The 24,683-nt window shown below is 41.1% G+C and overlaps 1 protein-coding gene across 1 annotated transcript in view; it reads right to left on the bottom strand.

Moving 5' to 3' along the window:
* The window catches only part of shroom2a (shroom family member 2a), a 32,612-nt gene that overhangs the window by 5,895 nt on the left and 2,034 nt on the right, over positions 1-24,683 (bottom strand). The window contains exons 2-6 of the mRNA XM_041935926.1: positions 24,298-24,508; positions 15,527-15,675; positions 5,940-6,062; positions 3,061-5,500; positions 2,496-2,581 (exon numbers count right to left, since the gene is read on the bottom strand). Of these exons, the coding sequence (XP_041791860.1) occupies positions 2,496-2,581; positions 3,061-5,500; positions 5,940-6,062; positions 15,527-15,675; positions 24,298-24,504 (3,005 nt within the window). The 5' untranslated portion in view covers positions 24,505-24,508. The remainder of the gene's footprint in view (positions 1-2,495; positions 2,582-3,060; positions 5,501-5,939; positions 6,063-15,526; positions 15,676-24,297; positions 24,509-24,683) is intronic.

Genomic DNA, 24,683 nt, shown 5'->3' with positions numbered 1-24,683 from the left:
GATAAGATTGTTTAGTTATTAATAAGGATACAAAACATGAACAACAGTAACACAATTATCCAGCCTACATGATAAAGCCTTTCTTAGGCATTGTTGCCCGTTAAAGGAGCCCAAATATTAATATATCTACAAATGTAAAGCCATGGCAGTATTAGGTATAATACAGGTAAACTAGGGTAAAATACAGTATATTTCACTAATTATAAAAAAGAAATGAATCTAAATGTATCAACTCACCCTATGTGACGTTTGAGTGCTGTCATTTCCATAGAAGAGTAAGCAGAAGTGAGTGTGCTGTGTGTCTGCTGGCTCTCTGTGACAGAAGCCACCTGTTGGTATCTCTTTACACTTGTATCAATAACCCTCTCTGGGTGGAGCATGCCTCACTTAGCTCATCTCTCTGACTTTTCAATGACAATAACATCCCCTTCACTGTTGTTGTAATGCAAAAGTGAGTGTCATATGGTGTGGCTCCTACAATGAAGTTGCTCAAGACAGGATACTCTACACCCTTGAATGAGTTTCACCAGTGGTAAGTTTAGATAATGCAGAAAGACTCCTGAATAACTGGTTACAACCCATGAAGTCATCATAACCACGTCACTACATCGTGTAAGAATGATTCTCAGTAATAGGAACAAAAGAGAATAATGTTTGCTAATCAAACACTAGTACTGGCATTAGGAAAAAAAAATGCTCACAAAGTAATGACCAAGTACTTATTACTACATAAACCATTACTATATAAACTGCAAAGCATGAAACCAATCAGCATTAGATGATTTTAGCTTTGTACAGACATTAAAAAAACAAATTCCAAACTAACCTGACATACAAGATGGTTTGTTACACCGAACCAGTCTCGGTGTTGTCGCATCTAAACCCACTCTGCAAGTAGCTTCCAGTAATTCCTCTCAGGACACAGTCTGAATGACTGTCCACAAGTGCATAACTTAAGGCCTGATAAGATTCTTGTGTCGCGTGAAGCAGCAGAGGCTAACACATTCTGATGACATCATCAGGGTTACTTTTTCAAATTTTGGAAAACTCCTCTGAGTAGTACTGTCCATGAGGAGTAAACTGAACTTCATGTGTAAAAGTCTGACGGGACAAAGCTGGCTGCCAATTAAGGACTATATTTAAAATAAAGGAAGGAACATAAGAGAGGTGAACAGATACAACAGGTGACCTTACACTTGTGCATTAAACAATAATATTGCACTGTTTTCATATGACAGGAGTTCATACAGGATCATCAAAGGATCACATGAAATCATCAACATTACCTGGAAACATTTCTACCCTACCCATAAAACAAACAGTCACTAAGGAGGGAGGTTTAATCCAATGTGACCAATCCACTTTATATACACACACAGCTTCATATGATTTTGGGGTTGTTTAAACCCTCTTCCAGGCTTACATTATTTACAATTCCTCACAAAGTTTGAGTTAATATTTCCACACTTTTTTTTCCAACCACAAAAAAGTATATATAAGTATATAAGATAACAGATTAGCCTGCAGATAGCTAGTGAGACCCACCTCCTGTGTTATTGTATTCTCAGCAGCCTTAAGACACAAGGCAAAATAAGTCTGCAGCTCTTTGAGCTCTGTCCTACTTTGAGCTAAATGTTAATGTTAGCATGCTAACACACTCACAAAGACAATGCCAACATTATGATGTTCAGCAGATATAATGTTTACAATCTTCACCATTTTAGTTTCACCATTTTATTTCTAAGGGCTTCCAAAAAAGAAGAGAATCTCCACAGACATTTTGTTAATTGGCTGTACTGCTGAGTCTTGAAGGAAAAGTTAGAGTGTGTGTGAAACATGAACGTATTGTTGTTGAGATATTTCAGTCTGGAACCCATCAACAGACACTGCCATGGAGCCACACTGCTAGCGTGGCTAGAAAATCTAATTATGCAGAGCAACAGATCTTATTGCTGATAAATTCATGCCTCAGGGCTGGCACCCTGAACTTGGTTCCCCATCAAACTCGGATAGCGGGCTGAAGAAACAGGTCCTCACTGTCACAGACAGTCAGATGCCTCGCCTACACCAGTAAGCCTCCACTACACGACACAAAGCACAGCCAGAGATACGACTTATGTTGTCACAGCTGCACCAAGGCAGTGCCACTGGTATGCCTTTACAGATTATAAAGAGTCTACTGTTCCTCTACAAGCTTACTGCCCTCTTTCACTGATAAAGCTGAGGAGTAGAAACACAATTACATATCACACTAAACATGCTGATAGCATGATGAAGACACTGTTCATTATTGTGTTAGCGTTCAGTTTCAATTTACCCATTGATGATAAATAATAATACTAGTTTACTCCCTCTGAGGTGACTTAACACCAAGGCAGTCCAAAGAAAAATAAAATGTTTGGTTTTGTATACTGCACCGCATACTGGAGACAGAGCAGTCCCACTGTGAAAGACATTGGTGTCCTAGCAGGTTACATAAAAAGAAATGTACTCACGCTGGTGCAGTGTTGAGAGGTTCAGCAGGTTTACACTCCGTCTGGGAATAACCTGTCTCAGACCTTCGTGCAGGAACTTGAATCTTCTGTAAATAAAGTTCAACAAACACAAAGTCCGTTATGCAAAATCGTTCAAACAATCCACAGAAAAGAGGCTTCCAGTTATCCAAAGTTCTTGTCTTTTCTTAATTATTTCAACCAACTCTTGTTGCAGCTTCCTGGTTTTTCAAAAGTGCAAAAAGAAATCAGCAGGTTGATGCCCCTCTCTTTCCCTTAAGCTGAGGGTGTGTCATATGAACACACATGGATTAATATTTGACTTGGCTCTTTCCTTTGTTCCTTTCACTTCACTCAGTATGTTTGTCTTAATGGGATGTGAAGCCACGTCAAGGGTTTGATAGAGTTGCAACATTTAAGTGACTACAATCAAGATAGATAGATAGATAGTTTATTCATCTCCAAAGAGAAATTTGCAGTTACAACCAAGAGACCTCTTACTTTTGATTATTCAAATAAAACGGCGGTTAAAAAAAATTTGAGATCACAAACGATCTTAGTGTCTCACCTGTCCATAGATGTCAGCTGAAGGAGATGATCGGGATCTCTCGTGGAAACAGGTGGTTTTAGTTCTCTCCTCTGGTCCTGGATCCAGGATGTTATCAGCTGACCGGTACCGTCCGGTGACTCTTGTTTCCGGGGTTTTTTTCTGTATATTCCACTTTGCCTCATACTCAGCGAAGGTTCCCAGTCTTTCTTGGCCTAGGACGGACAGCTTGTGTGCAGAGTAAGGACCTCCGTGGACCTCTTCAGGGTGTTCTCTGCTCCTGATGCCTTTCTTTGTGTCCTCTGTTTCACTGGTTGTGGCAAAAGCTCTGGCCTTGGTCTCCGTGGGGTTTTCGGTACAGCTCTCAGGAGGAATGTGACTGGAGAAAGCTGGTTTCCCACTTTCCTTAAACAGCGTCTCTTGGTCTAGTGAGGAGCTTCCCTTTTCATTCTGAGGGAGATCTTCCTTCATCCCAACTTCATGGATTTTGTCTGGTTCAGAGAAAGACCGTACCTTCTTTTCAACAGGAAAACGCTTTCGACCACCAATGCGAGTTACTTGACCACCGGCAGGCCCTGATTTACTTATTACAGACTCCGAGACAGTTGGCAGAGGGGTAACATCTTTACGGGTCAGTACTGAGGACGGGTAGTTTGGTAAGGCCTCAGCTGCAGGGTGTTCAAGTAAAACCGGCTCCAGGTCTTTTCTCCTGAAAGATGTAGCCTTAAGCACTCGTGCTTGTGCTTCCTTCAGATTAACCTTGTAGGTGTTGGTGAAGGAGCCATCTGCAGAGGTGGGCGTGGTGTTTTCAGTGGACTTCCAGATATCCTGATCGTCTTCAGTCTCTCCCTCAGTACCAGGAAGGGTAGCCGCACTCTTACTTTTCTGCAGCTTGGCTTTTCTCATCTGGATTTCATTCCGTAACGTGGTGGCAAAACGGTCACTGCGTCTCGCCTGCTTGCTTTCAAGGGACTCTTCAGAGTGTGAGCCTCTTGCCTCTTGGCCTGCAGCATCCATAGATAATGAGTGAAGCATTGGGGTGGCCTGGGGGCTGATCTTGTTGCTGACTTGGCTGTGATGCTTGTTGTCCTGGGGTAATTCTCTATGTTGTAGTGGCAGAGACCGCCTCTGTTCAGGCTGTCTGCTAGAAGGATAACTCATGTACTGAGCTTCTGCATTGTGTGTGTTTTGTCCTCTCTGGCTTCCCCGATCATCAGAGCTGGATTTGGGTACAGGAGTTTCTTGGTGTTTGCTGTACCCATTACTATCTTTAATGTGCGAGGAGTGTTGCTGCTGTTGGGGCAGATTATACTTCACCTTGGTGACTATCTGTGGGCTAAGAGAGTTCTGCTCATTTCGGGTCTGTGCTAGATCTACGCCTGTGACACTCTTCCTGTCCTCTGGCTTTCCTGACAAGGGCTGGGGGTTAGGCTGCATGGGCTGACAGGTTGTGACACAGTAGTATCGACTATGTCCACTGCTGTCAGTGTTTTGGTCGGCGGTTGTGGTAGACTGGGAGGTGCTTAAATTCCTTCTCTGGTTCTGACCAAAGTGTTGCGCAGATCCGTTAGTAGGCAGTTCCTGCATGCTACAATAGTAGCCACCTACGTTCTGTGGCTTTGGTACGGATGTAGCCCAGGGCTGAGAATAAAAAGTGCTTTTGTCACTATGGTGTCTTTGATGGTAGGGCTGGCCTTGCCGAACATCACTGCTGGACAAGGAGTACTGCTTGTTTGAGTTGAACTGATTATGATTCGATTTATCAGATGAAGGGTAAAAACTGTCACTGTCATTTTTCGGGGATAGGTTGTGGCTGCGGCGATTTTCAGTGGAAGCCTTATTGGAGACACGTGATTCAGGTACTTCAGGATGAGCCACAACGAGACCCCTTTCATGTACCTTAGTTGCAGCAAAACTGTCACTGCGTGCAGGTGGAGGGGGAGGGGGAGGAGAGGGGGAAGTGGTCTTCTTTTTTTCAGGGACATGCCAAACAGGTCCAAAGCTGGTCCTACTTGAAGTGGAATGGCGGGAGCCAGCAAAGTCCTCAGTCTGTGGACCCTCACAGCCTGTGTTAACTTCTGGGATCTGAAAGTACGCAACCCTTTCATCCTGTTTGACTCCCTCGCCCACGCTCTGGCTGTTTCTGCCATTGTTGGGCTTTCCTCCTGCATCCCACTGACTGAATTTATAAATCATGTTCTCTGTCGAGGCAGCGTTGCTCTTAGAGAGGGTATAGTCTGGTGTCCCAGAGCTGGTGGAGAAGGAGCTGTAGGCTGAGTCTCGTTTCCCTCCTCCAAGGTGCTCCATACTGTTGTTGGACTTGGCAGGTGACAGCTGACCGGCAGGATATTGGTGTGAAACATGTTCTAGACTGTCCATACTGCCGAGAGAGCTGAACTGGTCGGACACTCTGCGCAGGTTTGTCTGCTCCCAGCCAGAGGAGAGATCAGTTGAGGATGAGCTGGAGGTTAAAGCAAAGGACCAAGTGTGAAAAAACAAAAATAAACTTTATTTTCAGCAAAAATAGTCATGCACCTAATTTTTTATATAGGTTATAGCATTGTTGACAAAAGTAACTTTTAACATCTGAGCAAATGCACAAAACCTTTGGATTTTTTCAGAAAAAGTTTGTCTCGCTGAAAGTTGATTTACAAGGAAAACCAATTTAAAAATCTTTATAAAGAGTTTGATTCAACAAACAGAAGATCTGCAAAGTATCTGTATTAGAACAGCCCAGACCAAGGCTGTTGGAGGCTTAGGGTCGACAGCTGTGTTGAGTGTTTTAAATATAATGGAAAACCCTCTTCGTAGGAAAAAAGCATAACCATATACTTTCATTTTAAAGTGCTTCATATCCAACACTGAGAATCATGAGGCAAACTTCAAGATCCAAGAGTTACCTTGCATCATATCTGGTGTGCCAGACTGGCGTGGGTGGAGACTGTGTTTTGGCAGTCTCTGATTGGCTTTCGTTGAACTTGGTGGAGTGCCAGGAGTGAGGCCTGCTTATGGGTTCATTCCGCCTGCAGAGAGGGCAAAAAACACAGACTGGATTACAGACTAGCCCCTTATGGAAAACAGTATGTTCTTGCACATGCTGTAAAGGATTTACTTGTTTGACTGCTTCTATATCAAGGTCGTCATTTGCAACAGTTTTGATTCACTCCAACATTCACAGATGGAAACTGTTAAGAGTTTTTATCTACATCTCTGTTTAATGAAAAACTTGGTACAGCTGTCAGTTATGCATATGAAACATACCCTTTAAAGCGATTCTTTCTGAATTGCATGTCGGGAAAACGTGAACAGAACATATTAAATGACATTCAAGTTCATTTCTTACAAGCCATGGACAGACAGTGTATTGCATGCGATACAAATGGGATGCATATCATTCATCTAATGACATGGGCCACAAGACAATCCAATGAGGGCAGGTTATAAACCATGGGAGAGTTGCTACAAGAGGAATGAAGATGAATATATGACTAGATGAATGATCAACATGATTAAGGGCACAGGGAGTGGAACACAGGGAACAGGTACTAATGATTACGATGAAGCCGCAGGCAGAACCGTACCTCATGGAACTTCGCAAAATCTTCGTAAGAAAGCTTCTTGCCACATGCACGTCATTCTCTGAGGGCATTTTCTGAGTTACAATATCCACCATTTTCATATTCCTGGGCAGCAGGGGGAGGAACACACACACTAAGAGCTCACCAACAATTGACTCACAGCAGAAGACAGGACAAAGACCACCTGACATTTAGTCTGAGTACACCGTAGTGCTGCAGAAAACTCAGCGTGTTGAGGTGGTCAGTGTCTCAAAAGCTCACTGGGACAAAGGTTCTCTAAATCTCCTCTGATCCAACTGAACTACCACCGTGTTGTTATTCACAGGACAGTAATATGCAGTCTACACAAGTATAAATGTCTGCTGATGCATGGTGTTACAGCGCCATCTCCTGGTTATCTAATGTGTGCTCATGATGTCGCACAGTTTTCAGTGTCATGGAAGTTGAGAAATTTGAGAAAAACCCTACAGAGACAGAGAATACCACAGTGAAACAGACGCAGTTTTACTCATCTCTCATTAGGCTCATTATCCAAACAGTACGTAGCTCAGGAGAGCTGGCTGTGATCAGGCTTTGCCATATGGTCCCAGGGGGAACACAAGCCCAGCACGGGGCAGGGGGCTTAACAGAATTGAGAATCTCTTACACAATCAGATCAACCACATCACCCCTCTATCCAAGCTGTCGTCTGCCTCCCAGACAGCCTTTCTATCCTCGATGGGCTTGAAACCTTACATCACTTGACAGGCACAGGGAGCTTTTGTGGATGTTTAGTCCACCTGCAGTGACATTAATGATGCTGCATGAGTACAGCTTTTAAATGGGGAAGGTAGAGAGAAAACAGGGTTTCATTAATTTTACACAGTTTCATATTTTGTTCTTCTATAAAAAGGATCAACTAATTGAATTCCTGAATAATTCAAGGCTTGTGTATAAAATGTGGTATTTTCTCTTCGAGTTTTGCTATGATTTCACACATCAGCTGCTGAAATCTATCAAAGAAACACAATCTAAATTGAATACATTTAAAAACAATTTCAAAACATCTGTAAATACTTTTGAAACTTTATTATCAGCCTCAGTATAGCATCGTATATTAGACCTTGGTAACTAGTTTTACTGAGGGGGAACTGTGAAACGCTAGAGATATATAGTTAAACTGGTTAAGAATTTGAGACAAAGCCTTGCTTGCTTACGTTCTCATTGGACTCAAGACTTTCCCTACAAAGCCATGAGGTCAGGAGGTCCTGCCCGCTCAGTCACCTTGTCTAAAGGCCTTCAATGATCTGATGACAAGAGGTCCAAACAACAGCTTCCTTCAGAGGGAGACCTGAAAACACACTACTGGGTGAAATGAATAACATAAGCTATTATTTTTGCACCCTACACCAATTTTATAGATTGAGACAGAGATTTGGTTAAGCTCAATAAAAATGGGACAATTCCATAAAATTAATTGTGGATTAAAGTTAGGGCCTATTTAGAGGACAAAGAAAAGCCAACATGGAGCTCGGTCTTCCTTGTCTCCTCACAGTCCATGTTTCTAGGCCACTAGGAGCTAGCCACACATGGCGCCTGCTATTGGTATGCAAATGATCCTGGTTTTATTAGGCCTATCGTCAGGGCTACAGCTGGGCCAGCACAGATATGCTAGGAAAGTGAATCAGTTGGCTGGAATGGGGGCAGGGGGAGAGACTGTTTTCTGAGTGATCGGTTTAGAGCCCCATCTCACTTCAAATGTATCCGGTACCAACCAGTCCACATTCAAACATAAACAGCTCACATATAGATGCAAAACCGAACAGAAAACTTGTTATACTTCAGGACAAACTAAAGGCCAATTAATTAAAAATACTTTAGGGGAATACTCAGAGATGATTTTATTTTACCTATAAGCCTTTTCCCTCAAAGATTAATTTGCATTTGGTTTTCAAATGTTAAGTCTTGCTGATCATGGCTTAACCTAAATGATGGATGACCTCATACTGAATGATAAGACAAGAACAATCAGAACAATAACAGAGTATTAGGGTCATAAAACCAAGGAAAGACGGCTCCAGTATGTCCTCCAGTTATTCCCTGACATATAATGAGACAAAAGGCAGCAGGTATGACAACCTCCAAACACAGAAGTCAACAGTTTAAAATACCAAAAGAGGTTAAAACATAAAATAATGTTCATTTTGACTCACCAAACATCTGGATGAAGGAGTTCAAAATGGACACAAAGAAGAAATGTGTAATCCGAAAGACCATACAATAATATTAGACTGGAAGTGAGACCAGTTGTACTCGTGTGCTGGTCAGGCACCACATTCCACAGACACTTCAAAGACAAGCCAAAATAAAGAGACATGCAGGCCGCTGAGGTCTGAGCATCATCGCACAACTCTATCACCGATCCACCGCCTCCAAACACACCAACCAACAACTCAAAAACATAACATTCAACACAGAATGACCATGGCTGAAAAGTTCACTGAGAGGAATTAGTTTGAACGGCGGGGAGATTTCCTTCAGGATTACGGGGTTTTACCCCTGAGAGGGGGTGGAAGAGTGGAAGAGGAGGAGGAGGGCTATTGTCACAGCCAGTCCCCTTGGAGTATTCCCGTACCTTGCCTCGTCTCATTGGCTCCAAGGGGCTAATATGCTAATGATGGGATGAAATGCCGGACTCTTCTCTTCCCATCTCCTTTCTTGTGTGGCAGACATGCATTTCTACCATTACTATGGCAACAGGTTGCTCTCTGGGGTGGAAGGCCACCCTGTTTCCTGAAAGCCTCGGGTAATGAGCATTGCAACTACCCGAGCTGGGGTGGCAGCAGCACATGGCAAATACAGCTCAGTTTTCAAAAGCATGCCTTAAGCACTTGTTGTACTCATTATTATTATTTCAGGTTGTGTTTAATTGAGTTTGTTAGTAGTAGTTTAATTAATGTATGAAATTAAAAGAGATCACAAAAATTAATAACTAATAATTAAGCCTTATGCACATTAGGGTTAGCAAAATTATCATATTTTCTATTTTAACAGCTGTTACTCATACAATATTTTGATTGTACCTAATGATTGGACTGACAACATTAGATTCAGCTTTACTGTCACTGCACAGACTACAAGTACTGAGACAACGAAATGCAGTGTGACTTTGTATTATGACTTAGTGGGCTTTGTTTAGTCTAAATGAAGAACAGAAAGCTGAGGTCAGATGCCTGAGATTTTACTGTACAGGCTGGATTTTCATGTTCCGATTCTCCGAAGACATAATTAATTAAACTCTATCACATAACTAGTCATACAAGTTAGGATCTGGTTCTGTTTAGGAAGCAATCAATGACACAAGAGCGCCAGCTGTTGTGCAGTTTGAATTAAGTGAAACAAGAAGCACTTTCATTTTCAAATTTGCAGGCTCATGACTTTTTACACCGGAATACATTGTTAAGTAAAGCTGTCTGCAACACTTTTCCTATAAAAAAGTAAATATTTGCAAATCCAAATTAATATGTCTACTTGTTTGCCAATTTAACTGTATAGATAGCCACAGCTTTGCAGATATATAGTTGTCTAAACAGTTACCTTTGGATAATGACCATCTAAAATGGCATAAATGGTAGAAAACACCCGTGCTTGAGTGACCGACAAGTTTTTTTTCTCATTAAAAGTGATCTGGCACACCAGCAAGAGGTCTGGTGACAGGCAAGAAGATTAGCAAAGAATGGGTGCAACCTAAAGCTGATAGGAAGGCAATAAAATTCACAGGGATCTATTGTAAGAGAAGCAATAAAGCACACAGTCCAAACAATGTTTTCATTGTGCGGTACAGTGTATGTATTAGTTATTGTTTAGCAAATGCCTCCCATATCGTATGGAATGTTAACCATTTCTAATAAGTTTTGATTTGACCAAGGTGTGAAATTTTTCTAGTAAAAAACAAGTCATACAATGTATGGCTTGGACAGATGGATGCATTTACTGTTGTATAACATCTGGCAAAATGAAGTGCAGTATCATATACTTTACAGTATACAGCAGAAAAATGCTGAGGTTGTATGGACCCAACCTACACTTTGCAGGTGAGCCACTGGATTCCATTTGGTCCCTGAGAGTCTGACAAAGCCCCTCTTCAACGGACCCCACAGTCAAACCAGTCATGTTTCGGGTGAGAGAGGTGAACCGTGAGCAGCATGTAATGACCAGCACATTCCTGGGCTGAGTGGCATACCAGCTGTCAAGTCACTGGCTGTCTGCACTGACCCAAAGCCCAGAAACACCTGGAAACCTTTTGTCTAAGAGTGCGGATCTGAACAACATCACTATAACAAAGTCCACCACGTCCTGTGTCTTAAACACTCTTCATAATTGCAGTTCGTGGGCAATTAGTGTCTCAGAGTGCTGGTATAAATCCACCAACAACCTGTCAACAACTCAAAGCAAGCAGCTGGGCTCCTAAATTACCTGTTGTAACAACATCAAAGCTGAAGTGTGAAAGTCTGTACTACGGACTGCAATGATTAACCAACCACAAACAATAAAAGTGCTGTATTTAATTTACTGGCACAAGCAAATGTGGAGTCAAAACTGTTGTGAAGTGATAAAATGTTTATGCAATGTCAGCCACGACATGCTCTGAGAGATCTGGTAGATCCCCGAGTCAAACTTCCCCATGAACACATCTCATCACTGGTATGTGATAACAAAATATTTCTCATGTTAGACAAGATGTTTGCCACTGAATATGAGAGAGAAACAGTGTGTAAGATAGATGAAACACTTGGCCTTATGACATAAACAGTACACATATCTGACCCGACAGGCAAAATGATACTGTGTTTTTCAACAATGAAAATGCAATAATCAAACACCTTTGTCCAAGAACTTTCCGGATTCACATCCATACCTCATGAAAAGTGTGTTAACATTATTGCTAAAAAGTTAGCACAGCTCAAAGCAAGTGTATTTTTTCTTTTATTAGACTGTGAAAAAGACTGTGATTGAAACCTTCTACCTGCAGTGACATCTACTACAATGTCAACTTACCTTGGCAATGGAACAAACCAAAAAGAAACCCAGGGGTGCAGTTAAGACAGGGCTACAAAGAAATCTCTAAACAGTGATTTCCTCAGCTGAGAACCAAACAATTTTAAGAAATCTACTTACAGCAAGAATTCAGTGCACAACATTCCAAACATACTACGTAGGCTTATTTAGAAAAACAAAGACCAGTAAATGTAAGCCACTGCACTGCAGCCCCTGCTGAATCCCCCTGCTGCTTACACTGTAAGTTAGGCCAATAAGATTTTCCAGGTATAATTGGATTGTGCACCAAACCTCTGTGCAGGCCTAACTCATGTAAAATTGCCACACAGTTATATTATGGCATTGGAAGCAGTATTTTTGATGCTGCAACATGTGAAAGATAGACAGACAGAGAAGCAGTTGCCTTCTGCACCAGTAGACAACGTCTCTTCCAGTGCAAAATAATGAAGCATGTTCATGACTGTGGTACTTCTGTAAAAATGCCAGAAGGGGGAAACCAAATGCTACAAGACACTTCAAGCATCACATAGTAAAGTGCAACGATTCACTCTTTGTTGGGTCTCTAAATAATACTATAGAGGTTTCTAAATGAAAAGAGCTGTGAGATTCCTTCTCTTATGATCTGGTGCTGTATAAATGAAACTGACTTTGACTTAACTCTGTTGTTGGTTGCATACACAGCACAAGCCTGAAGGGAAAGGAAGGCAATCCAGACTATGGGGGTCCGCATGCTAAATAAAAGCACATCCACCCAAAACTACGGAGGAAGACAAAATAATGTGAACACCTCATGGCAAAATAATATGCAGCTCTGTGATATCCACACTTCTAAGACAACATGGGAGAGCTACTGGTGTTTCAGATTACCTGTTTTGCTGTGATTTTGAGTTGCACTAGTCAAAATATGCACTGTCTGTGTTTGTTTGCTTCCTTGATCTCAGTAAACTTCGAGACAAGGGCTGTCTATATACAGTTTAGTGACAAATTACTAACTACAATTTAACTTAAAATTTGCCGCATTTAGCCAAATTACAGCTTTTGGCTTTTATGATGACCATAGCATAACAATAGCAAGCTGGAATGCATGAAAATACAATGTGTCGATGTGGGACAATTACAGTGTTTGACTGTATGCAGTAGTTAGTCTTGGCGAGTGTTAAACAAATTTTACATAAAACGTGCAATTTAACTTTAGCTCACACCCTGGGTTTGTTTTTGATGTAGAGCTGTTTCCAATGAGTTTGCTAAACTGATGTTTAAAATGTAAAAATATCTGTAATACTTTAAATATTTCCTCATTTGACACACCAAAGTGGAGACACACAGTGTACACTAGGTCTGTTGAGGCATGTGCAAAGAGGACGAGATGCTTTCCCACAGATAACCACACCTATCTGTTCACTAAGTGGTGTGTGACAAGCCTTTCCCCTTCCCCTCCCCTGAATGACATTACACCAACAATCTCACATTAGTCACAGCATGCAAAATAAATTAAGCTCCGCCCTTGCGCTGTCTGTAAAGAGACCACACCTGTAGACAGGAGCAGGTTCTGACAGCTTCCCGGTCCTCGTTCAACTATCCAACATTATCCCCGAGATAAAAAGAAAGGTGTTTCACGGCTGACACCTGACATGCTCAGGCACAGACTGAGCTACAGGCAAACATAAGCTTTATATGTATACAGGTAGTGATGTGTAATGCCACACTGTAAAACATCTCCAAAACCCAACAGCAGCTTTCTACAGAACATGCAGCTGCATAAAAAGAACAAGAAATGGGTCAGCAATTCAAGCTTTGGGGTTCTGTAATGAACCATTATAGCTCTGCTGCATTCTAAATCAGACAGACTTGTTATTGTGGCCCTGGAAAATGACTGACTGGAGATACTATTTGAGACAGTAAGAGCAAACTAAATTCTTCAACATAGACGAGCAGAAGAAAGAAAGAGTCCCATGGGACTTAAAGTCTGTGTAAAATGCAGTATGAACAATAGGACTTGTCCTTGTAAGGAAATATCTTTCTCCATTTACAATTACAAACATGCTGAAATGACAATACCCAGATCCTTTGTTATGCCTTCTGCTCTTCTGTGGTTTAATCTACCCGGTATTTACTTCCTTTCTCCCACTCTTGCGCTATCTCTGGTTGGAGATACAGGACTTAAAAATGGAGAAGACCTCACCATAGCAGCCCTGAACAAACAGCCTTGCTGTGGGCTGGGTTGTATGAATATACGCACATGAAGATTGTATATATTGTCTATATCTGTATGTTGTTTGGTGTACATCTGTCCTTTTGTGTGTTGTACTGGCTGTTGCTAGCTAGCAAGTGATTAGCCATGATACGATGCACATTGGAAATCTTCGGTAATATTGGTATTGCTTGTAGGTGCATTTTCAGTTGGTCAGTTGTACAATTTCTATCATGGCATCCATGACAGAATCAGACAAGAGAAATTTAAGTCCGAGTAAGCATTCATTGCTCTCTACAACTCTTCATCGCTCAGATTTTAAGAAAAGAAAAAGACATACTTGAATATTATTTAGAGTTTGGCATTCAAAAACCCTAGTCTGCTTAATCAGGTCAGTGTGGTTTGATCAGATTTGATTGACAGTGGCTGTAGCAATATGAGCAAACAACCTCACAACCGTCACCAGATTGTGATTCAAACGCTTGCTAAATCGTGACCAGTGCAAAGAAGCATGTGACGCTGCATTTTTCCAACTGAGCCTTGCTTACTTCAAACCAGTGAGAAAAGCAATGACACAAACAGAAATCTTGCGTGTGGTGACCAAAACTGTTTTAACTTTGGCAGAAAATTGTTGTTTATGTAGGATTCCATCGCTCAAAATAACAAGCTGATTGAGACTGTATGTTTTGAGGGCCTTTAAGTTGCCCCATAATAGCATAAGTGTTCGAATAGACACAGACTGTTGTAGACAGTAATGCATCCATGTTTCCAGATCCTATAATAGACATGTCTATTGAGAATAAAACACAATGAGTAACACTCACAGCCACGTCCTTGTGGAGAGATAAATGGTGAGTGGACTTCCTTGTACGCTAGGATTTGTTCAGGGATTACGTTATGATATGATACAATACAAGAGAGAAATGCGGATGGCTAAGAGAGACAATGGGACCAGTGTTTCACGCACAACAAGACCATTTGTAAGAGGGCCTTCAGGGCTAAGCTGACAAATGATTCATCAGTTAAACAAGTTATGAATACTAAACAATACCCTGGAGTCAATAGGTCACAAGGACTGCTTATAACAAAAAGAACTAATGTAACTATCAATTGTGGGCTTACTGTTCAACAGTCTGGTCTTTGGTCTTTAAGATAGAGAGAGATATGTGGTGTAAGTGTGCAGAGAAAACAATGCAAACTAGAAATGCCTTATCACAGAGGGTGTGAAACCAACTGATAAAAACCAATCTCAGTGCGAGATAGTAGAATTTGCATTAAGACTTCCCTGTCTCTTCTTCCTACACCTGCCTGTGTGGCATCTAGTAGAGAACATGATGTCACCTACAACATCTCTTCCTTCTTTCAATTTGATCACGAAAAATCGTGTCTCAAACCATGAACTGCTCTCCTGTTGACTGCAACCCAGTACAACCTTGCAAAACAGGACCATCCAGCTACCAAGAACTCAAAAGCAACAACTTAGACCTCCCAGAAAGTCCAGGCTAGTCTGCATACACACTAGGCAGACAAACAGCTGCAAAGGCCAGGATCCTCTGTCTCCACTCCTCCGTAACCTTGGTTTGTTGGAAATGTTACTATGGTGACCTGTTAGGCTGCGGGGGTGGTGCACTTGTGACAGCGGCAGATGTAGGAGGAGAGGGCACGAGGATTGGTTACCTACCTTTTCACCACCAGACTGAGGGTCTTGTGGGAGCCTTTCACTAGGCAGATTGCCTCCTGCCTGTAGCCACTCAGGGGAATCTCGTTGATGTTGACAAGCTCGTCTCCAACCTGGAGACTCACAGCTGCTGCCTTGCTGCCCTCCTCAACCTGGAACATAAACACAGCAGATGGAAAACTGAGAATTGAACACGCTAATTTATAGAGATAGCAAAGTATTTCAAGAAACCTATTTCTGTGGCAAGCTAGCTAGTGAGTAGCCATGATACAGGAAGTATCATGAACTACTTCACCAAGCCACCACAGTATGAGAGGATACAGGACCGAGAGTCTGACACGGTTGTCTGCAGCACGCGAGCCTCCCTTCCTCTTGACCCACACTCTTCCTCTACATTGCAGACTCGCAAACAAATCAGCTAACTGCCACCTGCAAAAGGTCTCTGACGACTCTGCTATCGTCGGCCTCATCACGGGCGGGGGGAGACAGGGAGTACAGAGAACTGACCCAGGGATTTGTGGAATGTTGCCAGTGGAACCTGCTTCAGATCAGCACAGGGAGAACCACAGAACTGCTGGTGGACTTCCACAGGTGCCAACACTCTCCAACTACACATGTGAAAAACCAGGGGTTGAGATGCTAAATTGGTACAAGTGACACCAGTGTTGCCTTTCTGTTTGAATAATAAGAGACAGACGTGACTTTTGCATGATAGATGTGAGAAATCAGAGGTAACTATAGGACATCAAACTGTCTTTGTGGATGCTACCGTGATGTGACCCTGGGGGCAGAACAGTTGCTGCAAAACAACTGTGAATTGTTGCTTTAATGCACATTGTGTAAAATATTTATCAGAATGGCAACCAGCACATAGAATACAGTTTATAACTGGGCGTCAAAAGACTTATTATGTCCAAGAGGTTCCCACCACAGTGTTGTGAAAGAGATTAAGTGACCCCATACGACCTAGCCTTGCTGCTACTTACTGCCTCCCAGTACTTTAAAACTTGTGATAAGAAAAAACCTGATGTTTACTGTAGGTTTTAAAGCCTACCGGGGTGCAGGTTCTTCTCAGGTTAGCTTATGTCCTACTTTTGTACTGTGTTTTAGATTAGATTCTTGTCTTGTGTCTGTCTCTCTCCACATTGAAGAGGCAAGAAAAATAACCTGTAATATTTGGACATGTTTTTGTCAGTGCCTATTACAAAGCATCTTCAGCATAGGAAACCATTTATGAAAGACAGAAATTAGTGTATATTGAAATTCTTTAGTCTACTAATCAACACAAATGCCAAGATTTGATATCACAGCAATGCATTTTCAAAAATATTAATTAATATTCGAAACTATAACTCGCACTTATGAATCCAATCTTTACAGCAGTTGAGTTATCAAAATCAATGACATTATAACTACAAAGAAAAAACGCTTTAGGGATATGTGAGAGAAAGGCACCAAAAAGCCGCCAGTCTCTTGCTGACATTCTTAATATATTTTATAGGGTAACAGTGACAGAAGAAACACACTGCTTACCAAAGTTAACAGCAGGAAGGCCAGTTTCTAAAGAAAGGATCAAAGGCTATAAAAATACTTCAAAAAGCTGCTGTCCAAGCCAGTGGCATGATGTTAAAACAAACCGTATTGTGTTTGTTTGAGGGCAGACACCTGGAATAACACATCTGTCAATGGGAAGTACAGTGGACAGAGTACAGTGTACTGAAGTCAGCAACCGTTATACCTGACTCACTGAATATAAGACATTAAACTGACAGAATCACAACTACGGCCAAGGTCTCTGAAGCGTCAGATATAGCAGGTTTTAAGGTCAGTGCTGTCCTCACACTGACGCAGAAAGCCAGATAAAAGTCAACAAGACAGCACGGCTCAGTGTGGAGAGAGAAGCAGTGAGAGCTTGCTTGGCAGTTGGCACATTAACACACAAAAGCCAAGCTCTGCAGCTGATTATCAGTTCTCCACTCGACCTGTGAGAGGGGGCTGTATGACTCAACTACAGAGGTATGTGTACATTTACAGACCATTACGTGTTATATGGCCTTTATCCTCAGCACAGAAAACCAGAGCCAAGATAGCTCTAATCAAAAGCCCCTTTTCATTTTTCTATAATACCAATTTTAAGGCAGGGTTAAGGCAGGTTGGACTGAGGGTTTTTATGATGGCTGGCTGGATTCCTGAGCTGGTCCTGATATGGTCATGTATTTTGTAGAGAAACTGAGTCACTGACTGATGCATTTACAGTAGGTTACAATGTTTAAAATGGGCACAAAACACCCCCGTTTTTTCTGAAACTGGAAGATCACTCACACTAGAAAAAGCTAGTTTGAATATAAAGATGTAAACAAGCACCAAATGTTCAGGTAAACTGTTTATCTTTCACAAGGGTAAATTAGTGGTTGTGGGTTACGCAAGATTGGTTTTAGAGGTGTTGCAGGTCAGGTTGCAAGCTGTTATAATGTTTTTCTTCTTTCAATACTTTCTGACTTTCCTAACCTGTTTGTGACACTCAGCCATTGGTTCCTGCTAAATATAAATATACCAACATATAGTTCATTTTTTAAAAGGCTCAGGGATTTCCAAAAACAGCAGGGCACTGTAGTTTTTGCAAATGCTATTCAAACAGTGCAATTACAGGGGTTGATGAGTGTCCTTTCAGCATGCCTCCATCAGAGAGGACAAACCTGACACATGCAACCACCTCACTGAATCTCCAGGGAATGCATTTCTGACATCTGTCACTTTTTCAGTCGTTAAGACACTTTATTTTGCCCTTTTGGTAGTCAATAGTAGTTCAAGAGAAAAGAGGAGAGAATATAAACTAAACTAAATTAGTGAAACCAAGGAAGAACTTACTTTAATAACATTTATCTTGGCCTATCAAAGTCAACAAAGCTTAGAGTTACACAGTAGTCTGGCTTTTATTTAACAACCTAAAAGGAAACATGGCTCCACAATCAGAAAATATTTTAAGAATGTAAATAAAAACAACAAACCGTGTAGAGTAGCAGTATAAAAGAAAACATAAGGCAGTGTTCACTCAACATTAAGGCAGCAGATTCAAACTGTTTTTCTAACATTTTTCACCATGGCAGCCAATCATCCTGAGCCATACCATGTCCTTTGTTTACCATCTTCCTCTAAGCTATAATCAGTCAAACTGCAGCCATCCTGGATGCCTGAGTATCCTCAAAAATAGCCTCATCTCTCTCTGTGGGACATGAAGGGAAGGATGTGGTGGCCATGAGGGTAAGGAATGTGTGTTTTGTGCTGACAGATGTCTTGCGAAGCGTGCTCACAGGGCACTGAACTCAAACCTCTTGTGTGGTTTTAGCCACTGCCTGCACACATCACTGACAATGTTCACTGCTGTTTGACAAGACACCAGCGACCACATAAACACACGCACTCAAATTTGACCTCAGCACAGTTTGCTGTTTTGTTTGTTTTTAGTTTAAACTGTCTCTCTAAGTTCGACAGATGTTTTAAGAATCTGTGCCTATTGAACAATTTCTTCCTCTAAATCATTACATTTGGTTATGGAAAGCAATAACCACAATAACCATGTTAGCCCACTCCACTGATGGAAGTTTAAGCAACATTCCTTAGAGGTGAAGTTAACTTATTGTCATAAATTTTTTAGCCATGTTAGCATTGTGGCAACATCGGCCTGTCCATCACTTGGGACCAGAGTGAAATAGAACAACTTTTCCATTTGTGGTTAAGACTGAAATGTCTCGATAACAACTGGATAGATTGCCATGAAACTTGGTCCAGATATTCTTGGCGTCGAAAGGATTATCTTTTCCTCTAGCCTCACCATGAGGTTGACATTTGTGGCTAAGATTGAAATGACTCACCAACCATTGGATGGATTGCGATGAAATCTGACACATTCATGCGACAATCAGGATGAAATGTAAACACTTTGGCATAACTTTTCATATAGCACCATGGTCAGGTCAATTTCAGTTTATCCAATACTTAGTTTTGCAGGCATGTAGTTATAAAACTAATGGAATCCCCAACAGTCTCAGCTGTATTTGTTTGTGGCTAGTTAGCAAATGTCAGCCTGCTAACATGTTAAACTATGATGGTGAGCACCCAGTGCAACAGTAAACGGTCTACCTGCTAAACATCAGGAAAACATTTATGTTGCTCGAAGTATGGTACAATAAAAGGTATTGTTTTGGTCTTTATACATGTGACAGTAAACCTGTCTTTCTGAAACTCCAGATAAGACATAGGTGGAAATAACTTAAAGCACCAAAAATTCCTTAATATTAAAGTGAAGCCATAATATTTAAAACAACCATATTTTAGATCTTACGTAAATATTGGGCATTTACATCAAACCAATCTGACCAATTCCTTTTCCTATGCCTAATCAATAATCATTCCAGCATTCCATATTCCTACCTCCAGAATCCTGACTTCTACAAATAGAAAACTATGTGGATCTTGAAACTTCTTTTCCCTTAAAGAGCCTTAATCCCACTCTCCATGAATCATCTTTGCACCAAAAGTTGAGCAATACTAAAACAGTCAGATCAAGTTTGTCTCACAATGGATTCAATAATTGGTTAAATCTGTTTACCTGCAGGTGATGTATCACAGCATGTAAAAACATACACAGTTTTGAAGTGTGTCTGGTACTGGTTCTTTAATAGCAAACAATATTTTCTCCCATATAAAATGTGATGCTGGCAGAGGAAACACATCTACATATAAGGTGCATGCCCAGCTGTGTTGTGTAAAACAGGATTATATAAGTTTATTGAGACTAAGGACTTAAGTCCACGAAGACCTTGAGCATAACCTGAGCTATGAATGGAATGTTAAGAATTTTAATTAGATCCAGGATTATTTTTTTTACCAATACTCTAAATCTCTCATCTAACTGTGAGCACTTTTTATTATCTCTCATTTTAGCAGTTGGAGGGAACGCACATAAGTGAGAAAACAGCCAAGAAAATCATTCATTTAGGGCCTTCATCAATGCAGTGTGTTTCCTAATACATAAAATGCACACATACCTACTAAAACTCAGCAGAAAGACATGAAAATAATAATATGCCACAAAGGAAATAAAGGTCCGTGCCAAGTGGATGTTTATGATTGCTTAAAAGAACAGAGTTGTCTTATTTTGATAGATCAGATCCAGTCTAAGAACCATTCTAACCAGGTTTTAGCTCCTGCATCACTGTAGTCCTGCCAGTTGAGGGAGGATAGAATGTGTTATTTGAAAACAGGGCTCAATAAAAAATAGAACATAGTGCACATATGGGTGGAGGAACAGCCAACAATATGTTCCATCTAAAATCACCATCCAAAAAAATGTGGCAGTTAAAGAACAAAGTGCATCAGGTGGTGCATTCAGGCTTACATGCATACCTTGTCTGCAATGTGTTCACATATTTATGTCATTAGAGAGATGAATGTTGGGAATAAGAGGCCTCCACAGCCACTCACCTCACATTTTTTTCAGTAATAAGCAGACAGTGGTTTGTAGACACATTCTAGACCTTCCTACAGGCTACAATGTAAGGTTGTTATTTTGTAAAAGCAACAGTAGGTTTATGTGCATCTTTATCTAGTTAGCACACATAATTCACCAAAGTGCATTTGTAAATCAATGGTGATAATCTGAGAGTCAGTCCAAAAGAGAACAAATCACTAATCCTGACTTCACTTATCCCATCATGCCATTCCAAAGGGCTTCAGGCTGTCACAGATAATTCATTACATTTAGAAAATCAAACAAAGCTCCAACATTCCTCCCCTGCTCCTGGTACCACCGGCTACCCTCCGAACTGAAATTTAACCCAGCACAAAAATATATAAGAAAGCAAAGGTCCAGGTGGGAATTAATAACATACACTGGAGCCGAAGTGACAGCAAACTAAACTCTGACGCATTTCAAGACAGCTTGACAAGCGTGTTAAGTCTAGTCCACGGCCAATTTACTTTATGAGATTACAGAAACATTTCTGTAAGTGCCGGCCAGGCTTTAGAGAAAAGGCTTCTCAAAAGGTTCTGAGGAAGGACATCTCACCATCAGATGCAAACAGGTCCACTTTTTTGTCGGTCCTTGGAGTTAAGATGTGGCGTTCAGTGACAAAACATTAACAATAAAATGCTGTCACTCATCAAACCAAAGAACGGCAGTCCAACTGGGCAACGGTTCACTCCACACAATTCAGCAATGTGACTAAGCCATTTAATCTTAAAAGTCTTAAAGACTTAACATGCTCAGAATTCTAGTCATTTGAATTACATTCTTGTAAAACTTACAGTAATAGGGTGACGGTGATCCTAACTGTATCGCTTTAAGCACATGTGATGCCTGAGATCCTGAGTTTCATCCATCTGAGTTGGACTTTGGACCCCCTTTGGGTCAATACAGAAACAACGAACAAAAATCAAGCAGGGACCCAGCTCCCGACAAACAGGTGCTGGTATTTTACCATGCCAAATTAACTAGCAAGGTCTTTTGTAGTAAATCATTACACAGTCAACAGAGAGTGAGGTTACAGTGTGATTTCAGATCTGACTGGGCTGTACTATGTTTAGGTTCTCTCCCTCTCATGGCACTGTATGCACATTGTGGCTCATATCTCCCATTTAACAAAGTCATGGCATACATGAATTATAAGATAGAGCCCATGTTCTGATGAATGCTTTTTTTTTGAAAAACTTGACATAAAATGCTGACTTTAGATTCAGAAAAACACACCAAATGAACGCAGCTCCAGAAAATGTTTTGACTGACACAGGACTGCACAGATCCCACCTGAGGGTGGCTGTGGCTCAGGAAGTAGAGTGGGACGATCCTCGGCCACTTCAGTCTGCACATTGAAGTGTCCTTGGGCAAAGTACTGAACCCCCAGTTGAATGTGTTATACTATAAATGTGTTGAATGGTTGGTAGACTAGATATAAATGCAGTCCATTTATTTGAAAGAAGACAGTTAAATACTGTCTACATGTCAAATGTGTTGTTCAAAGCTGAATGACTGCACTGAAACAAGAGTCTACAGCCATGCTAGTGGCTCCCTGAGGTGGTACTTATGTACAGTGACACTTTGAGCTAAATGCTAATGCTACCATGCTCATTAGGACAATGCTAAAATACTGATGTTAAACTGGTATATTGTTTACTATCTTGGCTTATTTCAGTGAATTAGTGAATACTTGGACCTGCTGGTGATGCTAGAGGAAAAGTCACGCTATCACTAAAGTCAGTAGGATTAATCCTCTGGGGACAATGAATGTCAGATTTTCATGGTAATCCATCCAGTAGTTGTTTAGATATTTCAGTCCACTCAGTCTAGACCTAGTCTTGCACTGCCAGACCTATCTCTGCAGTGCTGTCAGCACTGGAGAAAGGTCTGCATCCATTATCAATCACAATCACCTTGGGTGGCGTCATGTCCAGGATGGAGCGATGGTGGTCCACTAAGGAAAAGGTAACAACTTGTTTATGTTTGTACCATTAGCAGCCAGGTTAGGGTTAGGTTAACTTGTCATTTTCATCATAGATTAGCAAGTAGGTTGCTAGCTCACAAGTTGTTGTTTTCCACAGCGACAAGGATTCTGAAAAAGGTAAAACACAGAACTGCTCTGGGCCACTACTGACAAAAGACATCCACAGAGAGAGTACTCTTAAACTTTGACAGACATCATCACTTGTGCCATCATGATAAGGGTCCCATGAAATAGATTTGAAATCATAATTTGTTTGGCCTCCTGTAGTGTTATACATGTTAACATTAGGAGAAACTTTATTGACTGACCACCACTCAATGCAGCGTGGACAGCGACATAGAGCTGGTAGTTTGAGCTTGCAGCCATTAGATGCTACTGTGAGATTCTCTGTGTCTCTGCTGAGGAGCCTCACTAGAAGCTCATTTATGTCCCTTTGACAGAGTCACTGTTTGGGTACCTTTGCTATAGCTTGGCTAGCAGCTCTACTACAAGAGGCTCACCTTTGTGTGTGTCTTTGGTGAAGTGTCAGTAAATAGTCATGGCCCTGCTGTTTATCGTGATTAATGTCACTGCTCATCAACTCTAAATATCTTGTTAAGCTTTGAATACTGCACAGTTATCAGCAGGCTCATGTGTTGTGTTTACTCCTGCTGCAGAGAAATAAAAATCTCCTCCATGTATGATGTTTTTTTGGTGGGCACTTATCAGGATTGGTAATGTTACCTGGAGCTACAGTATGTCTGACAGGCTGCAACTGGGGCTATGATTATTTTTATACTCTGCACAGGAGATGCTACCAAAGTTGGGGGGGTCAACATACGTAATAGACCAAGAGTCTTACCTAATTGGTCACAGTTAGCGAGGGGCGAGAAAATTCAGTTGGATCAAACTTTGACATCCAAGCACAGAGATATAAGATGCTTTCAAGCAGAAAAAGTAGATTTATGCACAGAATGTGTTTGTTGGAAAAGTCACCTGTATTTACATCAATGACCAACAAGAATCTATGCACAGTCCAAAAAATTGTTTTGTGTGTACTTCCTCTTTAAACAATAAAATGATTGGGCGGAATGCTGCAATTTTATACTCTCTGCAGTGCAGAGGCATCTACATTTTTTTTTAGTTATGTTGATGTTTTGACTGCAGTTGACAATATATAGAAAAGGATAATTCTGTGATTTTGATACAGCCAAAAAAGGCACTTGTGCTCTCAAACCTGCAAACTTTCACACTCCACCGCTATTCTGAGCTGTCTGTTTTTAAAGGAGTATTTACCTTGGTTATGAGTAGAGGTTCTCGATGCTCTAGTCCCCCTCTGAGTGTAAATCCCCATGGTGCTCCTCCTGAGAGAAATACATCCACCAGCTTCCAGCCCTCACCATCTCTGCTCCTTGGATCCAGATCTCCTGATTTCTGCATCACATGCCAAAGACTCTCTGCCTCTGTATAGTGTGGATCATGTTTATATCCCTCAGTGTCCATGGTACTGTTATAAAAGTAAAGAAACAAAAACGACAGCATGAAAACACGTACAGACACAATAATAATAAACATAAATACATTCATGTTGACCAAATGGGACTGTATATAAAAATGCTCAATGTTTGGTCCAATCTACTGTTCATAAAATACTATTAGGCACATAATGCGTAAGCATATTC

The sequence above is a fragment of the Chelmon rostratus genome, chromosome 4 (assembly GCF_017976325.1).
Source record: "Chelmon rostratus isolate fCheRos1 chromosome 4, fCheRos1.pri, whole genome shotgun sequence".
Lineage (NCBI taxonomy): Eukaryota > Metazoa > Chordata > Actinopteri > Chaetodontiformes > Chaetodontidae > Chelmon > Chelmon rostratus.
This window is presented reverse-complemented; position numbering and strand designations above follow the sequence as displayed.